Here is a 9,972-nt window from a genome sequence, read left to right as displayed (position 1 = left end):
ACTCCTTCAGAACTCAAGAAAGAGTTTTCCGTGGACCCTCTGTACTGTAGGCCCCAAATGTGGCTGCTTTAAGGCGCTCGGACCCGGAGCCCCTGAACTTAAGCTAGGTTTGGGGGGGGGTGTAGTGGTGGTGGTGCTCCTCGCGGGAAATGATTGTCACAAGTGAGGGCCAATCGGCATCATTATAGTCTTACCACGCTTGAGGGACCGTTTTCCAATTCAGTTTTGTTCTCTCCCTCTTTTTCTTTCTTTCTTTCTTTTTTTTTTGAGGGGGAGGGACTGGAGAGAGGACAGAAGGAGAAAGAGAGGGTGGGGAAGGACGAGGGGCGCGTGGTTTTCCCATCTCATCCCTGGAGGAGGGGCTGGAGCATCCCGGGCAGCCAATCAGGGACAGGCTGGGGGGGGCCCCGCTTTGAAGAAGTTTGGGGAAAAAAGTTTGGAAAAGTTTCTATAATAACTAGGGGGCGGCCGGAGGGAGGCGGCAGCGGCGGAGGAGGGGGCGTCCTAAAGAAGGGGAGGGAGGGAGCCAAGGGTGAAGCCTCCTGAGCTCCCTCCTCCCACCCTGACCGGGACCTGGGGGTCTCCGGCCGGATCCATGGGGGCAGCAAGCTGCGAGGATGAGGAGCTGGAATTTAAGCTGGTGTTCGGGGAGGAAAAGGAGGCCCCCCCACTAAGCGCGGGGGGGCCGGGGGAAGGTTAGTGCTGGGCTGGGAAGGGGTCTTGGGGTCAATGAGGGAAGAGCCCGGGGATCCTGAGTCTGGGGACTTTAGGGCAGCGAGCCTTGGGTGGTGGTTGAAGGGGCCAGAAGTTGGGGGGAGTAGCGAGGCTTGGGGGTCTGCTGATGTCTGCCGGGGGCCGGGCACCACTTTCTCCTTTTTAGGTCGTGACTGGGGTGGGGATGGGGGTGCCGCCTCTAGGTCGGGCCGACTGTCACTGGCATGGGGGGCGAGTGGGAACAGCGGTCCTGAGCGCCCCTGGAGCGGCCGGGGGACGGGAAGGTGGGGCTCTGGTGCTAGCCCCTTGCGGACCGAGCCCTGAGCCCGCGGACCCGAAGCCCGGGGCCGAGGGCGCTCTCGGGCCTGGGAGGACACCCCTCCCCCTCCCCCGTCTGGCCGCAACAAGAGGCAGATGGCTGGGACTGAGCCGGGGGTGGCGGCCGCCGCTCGCACGGAATCCGTGTAGCGTGCGTCCCCCTTCCCCCACCGGGCCGGGCCTGGCTGGGCAAGCAGCACCCCCGCCCCCGAATTGGGGGGAGCGAGGGAGGAGCCACCTCCCCTCGTCACCACTGCCCTGGCGCCCCCCTCCCCTGGCCACTGTTGCGATAGCAACTGGAGCTCCTGCCAGCGCAGTTTGGGGGTTTGGGAACTGCTGCTAATTGGGTTCATGTGTGAGTCGCCCCCAGCCCAGCCCAGCGCCTCTTTAAACGCGCCTCCAGGCCCGGCTCCAGCCCCTCTCGACCTGCTGCCCTCACTTAAGACTTAACCAGTCTGGTACCCGAGGTCCGAGCGTCGGGGGCTCAGAGTGTGAGCTTTCCGTGCGGGGAAAAGGCTTGGCACTTCTGAATCTCTCTTCCACCCTCCAACTTTGCTCCTGTCTTTGTGACTCTGAAGCGCACTGTACAGAACCCTCTTTGCCGAGGAGGGGGTGGCTTACAGGGTTTAGGGGGCTGGCTACTCAAGGAACCTCGACATCTCATCTGCTTCTCTCTGTTTCCGTCTCCTGTGGCATCCCTCCCTCTGTTCCCCTCCCTTCCCATTTTGACAGAACTGGACTCTGAGGACACTCCGCCATGCTGCCGTCTGGCCCTGGGGGAGCCCCCTCCCTATGGCGCCGCCCCTATTGGCATTCCCCGGCCACCACCCCCTCGGCCTGGCATGCACTCGCCACCTCCCCGTCCAGCCCCCTCACCAGGCACGTGGGAGAGCCAGCCGGCCCGGTCGGTGAGGCTGGGGGGTGCGGGCGGGAGCTCCGGTGGGGCTGGGGGAGGCCGAGTCCTTGAGTGCCCAAGCATCCGCATCACTTCCATCTCTCCCACGCCTGATCCGCCAGCCACTCTGGAGGACAACCCTGATGCCTGGGGGGATGGCTCCCCCAGGGACTACCCCCCACCAGAAGGCTTTGGAGGCTACCGAGAGGCAGGGGGCCAGGGCGGGGGCCCCTTCTTCAGCCCGAGCCCTGGCAGCAGCAGCCTGTCCTCTTGGAGCTTCTTCTCGGATGCCTCTGACGAGGCAGCCTTGTATGCAGCCTGCGACGAGGTGGAGTCTGAGCTAAATGAAGCGGCCTCCCGCTTCGGCCTAGGCTCCCCGCTGCCCTCACCCCGGGCATCCCCTAGGCCATGGACCCCCGATGATCCCTGGAGTCTTTATGGTCCAAGCCCCGGAGGCCGGGGACCTGAAGATAGCTGGCTACTCCTCAGCGCTCCTGGGCCCACCCCAGCCTCCCCACGGCCTGCGTCTCCATGCGGCAAACGGCGCTATTCCAGCTCTGGAACCCCATCTTCAGCCTCTCCAGCTCTGTCCCGCCGGGGCAGCCTGGGAGAGGAGGGCCCTGAGCCACCTCCACCATCCCCATTGCCTCTGGCCCGGGATCCTGGCTCCCCTGGCCCCTTTGACTATGTGGGGGCTCCACCAGCCGAAAGCATCCCCCAGAAAACCCGGAGGACTTCCAGTGAGCAGGCAGTTGCCTTGCCTCGGTCTGAGGAGCATGCCTCATGCAATGGGAAGCTGCCTTCAGGAGCAGAGGAGGCTGCAGCTCCTCCAGGTGGTCCTCGGAAGGAGGTGGCTGGCATGGACTACCTGGCAGTGCCCTCCCCTCTGGCATGGTCCAAGGCCCGGATTGGGGGACACAGCCCCGTCTTCAGGTGAGGGTTGTGCCTGGCACCACTGCTATCTTCAGCAATTCCACTTCAGAGCAGGAGGTCAGGGATGGGTTTGAAGAAAGGTCCTAGTTTCTGTGCCCTTGGCATTTCAAATGAATCTGCAACCAGCTTGGTTGCTGTCATTTATCCAGTTTTAGGGAGAATTAAAACAACAACGGCATACATTCTACAAACCGATGATTTGCAAAAGATAATCGTTCCCTGTGGACAAATTAGAAAAAGCCCCCCACCCCCACCCCACTGCTTAGGCAAAGGGAGAGTTCCTCTAGGGTTCCGCCACCCCTAGCTCTGGTCTGGCACTATCTGGACATGGGCGGTGGACTGGATTTCAGACCTACAATGGGTGGCAAGAAGTCCCGTTCTCTAACTTTCAATTTTTAAGGCCTGACTTGCAGAAAGTATACCTGCTCTTTTGAATTACAATAGTATATATTTACAAGACAAAATTTCATATTAAAACAAGCTGTCCTTGCATTCTTCTACCCCTTTTACTCTCAAAAAATCCTGTCCATTTCAATATTAAATCTTGGCTCCATCCAGGAAAGTTTCCTGGGCAAAGAAACCATAACACCTGCTCCCCTGGGTTCCTATACAGCAGCGTTTCTCACCCTCAGCCCTATTGATATTTTAAGCAGGATAATCCTCTGTGGTGGGGGCTGTGCTGGGCATTGTAGGATGGTTCAGCAGCATCCCTGGCCTCTAGCCACAAGATGCTAGTAGCATCCGCTCCCCTAGTGTGACAACCAAAAAATGTCTCTAAGCATTGCCAAATATCGCCTGGGGGCAATTACCAGTTGAGGTCCCCTGGCCTAGGGTATCTAGGAGCTCAAAACAGGAAAGTTGCACATCTGTAACTCCCAGCTTCTGGATTGGGCCTGTCCAGCCCCAACTAGTGGAATGGGTGCTGACCTGGGAACAGGATCTGTACTCGGTCCTGGCTTCTGTCAGTCACTAGCTTGCTTGACCCACTGTGTTCTATCATCTGGGTCTCATTTTTTTTTTTTAATTTGAAAAACAAAGGGGTTTACCTCTGAGGCCTTTAAGGTCTGAAATGGTGTTTCTTTACTTGACTCTTCCTGTTCAGATCTAAGGATTCGGATGGGCTTTGGGTTCCTTTGTGTCAAGTGAACCCTTGCCACCTCAGACCCTGTGCTCAGATCTGGAAAGGAGTCTCAGGCCTGGTGCCATCTCCCACAACCTTATCCTGAGAGGCTCTGAGGGGCCTGTCCCCTATCACCTTGCTTCTGGGCTTTTGGACTGTTTTATTTCTGTTGTGATTTTTCCTATGCCAAATCCCCTCCTCCCTCACATCCCAGGGAGCTGAGACCCTGTGCTGCCCTGACCAGGGTCTGAGGCTGCAGATGACCAGTGCTCTTCTCTTCTGCCCAGGACCTCTGCCCTACCCCCACTGGACTGGCCTCTGCCCAGTCAGTATGAGCAGCTGGAGCTGAGGATTGAAGTGCAGCCTAGAGCCCACCACCGGGCCCACTATGAGACAGAGGGCAGCCGAGGTGCTGTCAAAGCTGCCCCTGGTGGTCACCCCGTAGTCAAGGTAAGGGCAGAGGCCAGGCCTGATAGCCTTTCTCCTCCCCAGCCCCACATCCCTGCAGATGGGATCCAGCTGTGCAGACCCATGGCACTGCCCTTTCCCACACTCCCTCTCAGCAGTGACCCTGCAGGCCGAATGGAGTTGGGGGAGGAAGAGTGCCCTTCAAGGACCCGGATATACTTTCTATTCCTCTATCCCTCCACCCCCACTTCCCTCATCCCATGGGACACCAGCCTTATGTCTACTCTGGAAAATGATGGCCTGCCAGATGTGGGGGAGGGCTTAGGCTGAGGCCAAAGTTCACTGGGAGTTAGGTTGTCTCCATTGAGTTGAACCAGTCTCTCTTGGGAGAGTTTCTCCTTTGCCCAGCTCAATTTGGGCCTTATTCCAAGAATAACACTGTGAACTCCAGGCCATGTTTTCTCCACAACTGGTGCCCAGTTCCCCCTGGGAATCCCTTCCTGGATATCCTTTGTCTTTCACCAACCCCAACCCCTGGTGGACTGAAAACTCTGGGATGGATGAAGGATGAGACAGTGAAGATATCAGCTGGGTTACCTGTATCTTCCTCTGCTAGCTCCTAGGCTATAGTGAGAAGCCACTGACTCTACAGATGTTCATCGGCACTGCAGATGAAAGGAACCTGCGGCCTCATGCCTTCTATCAGGTGCACCGTATCACTGGCAAGATGGTGGCCACAGCCAGCTATGAAGCTGTAGTCAGTGGTACCAAGGTGTTGGAGATGACTCTGCTTCCTGAGAACAACATGGCAGCCAAGTAGGTCCCCACTCAACTTCCCCTCAGTCTTCAGGCCTCGGGACCAGTCTTTTCCATGGGTCCTAAACTAGGCCTACTCTTCCTCTTCCCAGAAGAGATAGACATCATCCAGAGGAGCAGTTTTAGGCCTTCTTATCATCTAGAAGAGGACTTGGGGGCTGAGGAGCACTCAGGGTTAAAATAGTCCTCCTAGGCCCCCAGAGAAAGTCTTCAGGGCTTTGCATACATGGTGGGGGCTTCCCTTTTGGGTGGATGGGGGACATTACCATTCTGGCTTCAGCTTGGAAGGCTTGCCATCCATTATTTTCTTCAGCATTGACTGTGCTGGAATCCTGAAGCTTCGGAATTCAGACATTGAGCTGCGGAAGGGTGAGACGGACATCGGGCGCAAGAACACACGAGTGCGGCTGGTATTCCGGGTACACGTGCCCCAGGGCAGTGGGAAGGTCGTCTCTGTGCAGACAGCATCGGTGCCCATTGAGTGCTGTGAGCAAAGAGGCTCTATGCTATCTTTCTGTCTCTTGTAACCCACTTGTCTGTGTGTCTGTTTCTTCACCTCATCTCCTGGGCATAGTATCCTGTGTCCCGTCTGTCCTGGGTAGCCCTGTAAAGGAGTTAGTCCTTATTTCTATACTGAGGGTGGGTGGGGTGGGTAGCAGGAGGGTCCTAATCTGCCCCTGCTCCAGACTTTCTCTGGGTTGGACTAGAGTGTCCCTGTCCTTCCTCTGCCCTGGGTGATCCTGTACACTTGTTTGGATAACTCTGGCCCTCCCTGTTGGCTTTACTCTCTGCCTGGGTGGCTCCTTACATGGTGGTTGCCACTCCAGGGACTCCATGGGTTTACTTGTGTGTCTGCCACTGAGGAGGGCTCCTCCAGGGCCCTATGGCAGTTGTTCTAAGGAGGTGGGGGCAGAGGAGGCTGTCCTCTCCATACTCAGCCCAGCCAGGCCTTCCCTGCACTACTCTGCAGCCCAGCGCTCAGCCCAGGAGCTGCCCCAGGTGGAGGCCTACAGCCCCAGTGCCTGCTCAGTGAGAGGAGGAGAGGAGATAGTGCTGACTGGCTCCAACTTCCTGCCAGACTCCAAGGTGGTGTTCATCGAGAGAGGCCCCGGTGAGTACCCACTGGGAAGTGAAGAGCAGGCAGAAGAGTTGGAACAGGCAGGTGGAAGAACTGGCACTGTCTTTAAACCAGTTAGTTGAGCCCGAGTTTCCTTCTCTGTAAAATGGGGCAGATAGACTGTCCCTCCTCTTGGGCCTGAAAGCAATCTAAAATGCTCAGGATGGTGAAGAAGTGTAAGAAATAAACATTCTAGTTTTGAAAGAGAAGTTGGCTTTGAGATAATTGACCTCATGTGGGTAGGATCCATGAGAAGATGGGAGGAGGTAGCTTACATCCTTATAGCCGCACGCTGAGCCCCTCTTGAGTTATGAGCCCGGCAGCACAGTTATGAGTACGAGAGCCTATGACATACCGCAAGGCAGGGCTTCAGGGCTGGAGAAGACAAGACTGAGGGGGTCAGGTGCAAACACCAGCCTGAGGTCTTTGTCCTCCCCCAACCCTGACCACCAGGAGCCCTCACCCCTACACTCAAATATAGCAGATTTTGAGGTGCTAGATTATAAGACTTGAGGTCTCATTGCCTTCCTTCAAGCTAGCACCCTTTCCTACCCTCAGACTTCCTCCCACCACTGTCATGGGAGGAGAGGCTTGGAGCTGGGTGGGAGGGTTTAGGAGTTGATTGTGTCACCCACTCCCGCTGGTTCTGAGGCTGGCCTTGCTGTCTCTGTTGGTCTCAGTTTACTGCTCTAGATCTTGTTGACAGTTTTAAGCCCTGCCTTTTCTATTCAATTGAGTAAACATGCAGTGGGCTCTTCTGTAAGCCAGACCTTGTAGGGGCCTTCTGAGTCTGGCTATGGCTCTAGTAGGAGGGGAAATGGCAGGGGACTGGGCATGGGTAGGGGCCCTGGAGCTGAGCCGGAGCAATCTGTTCCCCTGCACAGATGGAAAGTTGCAATGGGAGGAGGAGGCCACTGTGAATCGGTTGCAGAGCAATGAGGTACCAGTGTCACTAGGGTGCCCACCCTGGGGTCAGGGCAGGGGAGAAGCCGGGAATTCCCAGCTGTGTCCTTGGCCATGGGAATGGACTCTGAAGCAACCTGTTCTTTTCTAGAGGAGGCATTCTGGCCACTCTGGAAGCAGGTTCTTCTCTAGGGAATGAACTTAGCTCCTGAGCAAATGGAAAAATCCAGGAGGTGGAGTTCGGGTCCCTGGAAGGGCTGGGCTGAAACTATGTCCCTGAGAGCTCCCTGCCTCATCCTCTGCTCCTTCCCAGGTGACACTGACCCTGACAGTCCCTGAGTACAGCAACAAGCGTGTGTCCCGTCCCGTCCAGGTCTACTTTTATGTCTCCAACGGGCGCAGGAAGCGCAGCCCTACCCAGAGTTTCAAGTTCCTGCCTGGTGCGCTCCAGGACAGCTCATGGTGGGGTGTGGGGATGTGGGGTGCTGCGGCAGGGCAGAGGGTTGCCATGCCCCCATTGTGAGGGGGCAGGGGATGGAGAAAACCTGGAAATGGGGAGGTGGGTGGAGAGTGTGCAGTGGGGAGTTTGCCAGCCTTCTCACAGTGTGTCCTCCTTCTTCCCATCTACCCAGTGATCTTCAAGGAGGAGCCCCTACCTGACTCATCTCTCCGGGGCTTCCCTTCAGCCTCAGCCCCCCCCTTTGGCACTGACATGGACTTCTCACCACCCAGGCCCCGCTACCCCTCCTATCCCCATGAAGACCCTGCTTATGAACCTCCTTACCTGTCAGAAGGCTTCAGCTATGGCACGCCCCCTCTGTACCCCCAAACAGGGCCCCCACCATCATATAGACCTGGCCTTCGAATGTTCCCTGAGACCGGGAGTACCACAGGTTGTGCTCGCCCACCTCCAGTCTCCTTCCTTCCCCGGCCCTTCCCTAGTGACCCCTATGGAGGACGAGGCTCCCCTTTTCCCCTGGGGTTGCCATTCCCTCCTCCAGCCCCTTTCCGGCCTCCACTGCCTTCCTCCCCACCTCTGGAAGGCCCCTTCTCTCCCCAGAGTGGTGTTCATCCCCCATCTGCTGAGGGGTACAATGAGGTAGGGCCAAGCTACGGCCCTGGGGAGGGGACTCCGGAGCAGGAGAAATCCAGGGGTGGCTACAGCAGCGGCTTCCGAGACAGTGTGCCTATCCAGGGTATCACGCTGGAGGAAGGTGGGTGTGGAACTGGGAGCTGCAAGTTTGGGTGTGCGTGAGAGATTGCTCTGCGTGTTTGCTGAGGGCGAGGGCTTGGCTTCCCAGAAACTGGGTATCCTTGATCCCTGGGGGCCAGTCAGAGGGTCTCAGGAGGCCGATTCTTGGTGCATGTAGCCACGTGAAGCCATTTAACTTAATTCTGAAGGGTGCATGGAGTTTCTGCCCCAACCCTTCTCCATGATCACAGAATCTCAGGCTAGATGTACTTTCAAGATCCTTCAATCTGGCTCCCCAGTTTGCAGATTCAGACACTGAATTTCAGAGAGGAGTGGTGGCTTGCTGAGGTCCCAGTCAAGCACTTTTCCCTTGCTTCAGCTTCCCCCTAAACGTGGCGCCTGTCATCAGGATTGCTGATGAAGAACCTTTATATTTTGCATCCTTTTCCTCCCACTGACTACACCCGTCGCTGGCCCTGCTGACAGCAATCGTCCTGATATTGCAGGCTGCTGAGCCAGCAGGAAAGGGCTGGGATGGGGGCCTGGGCACCCACATGCATAGAGTTGAGCAAGATTAGATTGGGAGCAGGTGTCAAGACACATTGGGGAAACTTGAGGCTCAGTGGAGGAGGAGCCTAGAGGCATTCTAGACTGAGGTCTGCCTTGTATAGATTGAGGGTCTCTGGGAAAAGAGGGGACCTGCCCCTAGCCCAGTCTCTCAACTGTCCCTCCTTTACAGTAAGTGAGATCATTGGTCGAGACCTGAGTGGCTTCCCTGCGCCTCCTGGAGAAGATCCTCCTGCTTGAACCGCTGCCTGGCAACCAGAGCCTCCGTGGCCCCTCCAGCCCTGCCCACCTTCCTTTCACTCTGGGGTGTTTGTTCCAGAAGCTTGGAGCCAATCTGGTTTTTCTTTCCCCAGCTTTTGCCTTCCCCTCCCGCTGCCCTCCCTCCCCTCCCCTAGCTGAGATGTGGCCCCCTGGGCCTGGTGCTGCCAGGGAGGGCTTGGGAGGGTGAGCATGGAGGATGGGGATGGGTGGAAGCAGAGGCTGGGTTCGAGGACTGACTGGAGTGAAGGCTGTGTCTAGACTATGTATGGGCCCTGGTGCTGGGAGGCTGGGGACAGTCGATGAGTAATAAACCGCTCGCTGATGAGTGCTGATTCAGGCTCCAGAACTCTTTGCAGAGAGAGAGGAGGTGCAGCTTGCCTTGGCCTGAGGTGGCTTAGAGGTTGGAAAGAGACGGGATGTGGCTGGGACACTGTGTCCTAAGGAGCTTCTCAGAGTAGGGGCCTAGGGAGGACTTGAAGGGGCCTCACAGGCTCCCTAACTGGGTCGAGGCTGGGGGCCAGAGATTCAGTAGGCCTCTTTTCCCTGGGATTCCAACCAATGTCTGCAGGGTCTTTGGGACAGGGCCCAGGAATGTGTATTTTCAATTTTCTTTCTTTTGCTACCACCCAGATGATTCTGATTCACAGCCAAGGTCAGGAGACACTAGTCTAGTTTTTCTCTCTCATTTACAAAGGAGGAATCTGAGACTGCAAGAGGGAAGGGGTTTG

At 56.9% G+C, this 9,972-nt stretch overlaps 1 protein-coding gene across 1 annotated transcript; it reads left to right on the top strand.

The window, feature by feature from the left end:
* The first annotated feature begins 469 nt into the window (after positions 1–469).
* NFATC4 (nuclear factor of activated T cells 4) lies at positions 470–9,576 on the top strand. The gene is made up of 10 exons (XM_090270194.1): positions 470–695; positions 1,765–2,860; positions 4,268–4,430; positions 5,005–5,204; positions 5,518–5,690; positions 6,175–6,315; positions 7,206–7,261; positions 7,538–7,664; positions 7,857–8,438; positions 9,156–9,576. The coding sequence occupies exons 1-10, from the start codon at positions 596–598 to the stop codon at positions 9,221–9,223; spliced, it is 2,706 nt and encodes a 901-aa protein (XP_090126320.1). The 5' UTR covers positions 470–595; the 3' UTR covers positions 9,224–9,576.
* Positions 9,577–9,972: the final 396 nt, after the last annotated feature.

Source organism: Furipterus horrens, unplaced genomic scaffold (assembly GCF_987537825.1).
Source record: "Furipterus horrens unplaced genomic scaffold, mFurHor1.1.pri manual_scaffold_3, whole genome shotgun sequence".
NCBI lineage: Eukaryota > Metazoa > Chordata > Mammalia > Chiroptera > Furipteridae > Furipterus > Furipterus horrens.
Note: the sequence above shows the minus strand (reverse complement) of the source record. Positions and strands in the feature narration are given on the sequence as shown.

What these genes read in the sequence shown, in the direction of transcription:
- NFATC4 (XM_090270194.1), top strand. Translation starts at nt 596, where the DNA reads ATGGGGGCAGCAAGCTGCGAGGATGAGGAGCTGGAATTTAAGCTGGTG. An exon ending in GAGTTTCAAGTTCCTGCCTG is followed by an intron (nt 7,665 to 7,856) that starts GTGCGCTCCAGG and finishes CCATCTACCCAG; the next exon opens with TGATCTTCAAGGAGGAGCCC. An exon ending in GGGTATCACGCTGGAGGAAG is followed by an intron (nt 8,439 to 9,155) that starts GTGGGTGTGGAA and finishes CCTCCTTTACAG; the next exon opens with TAAGTGAGATCATTGGTCGA.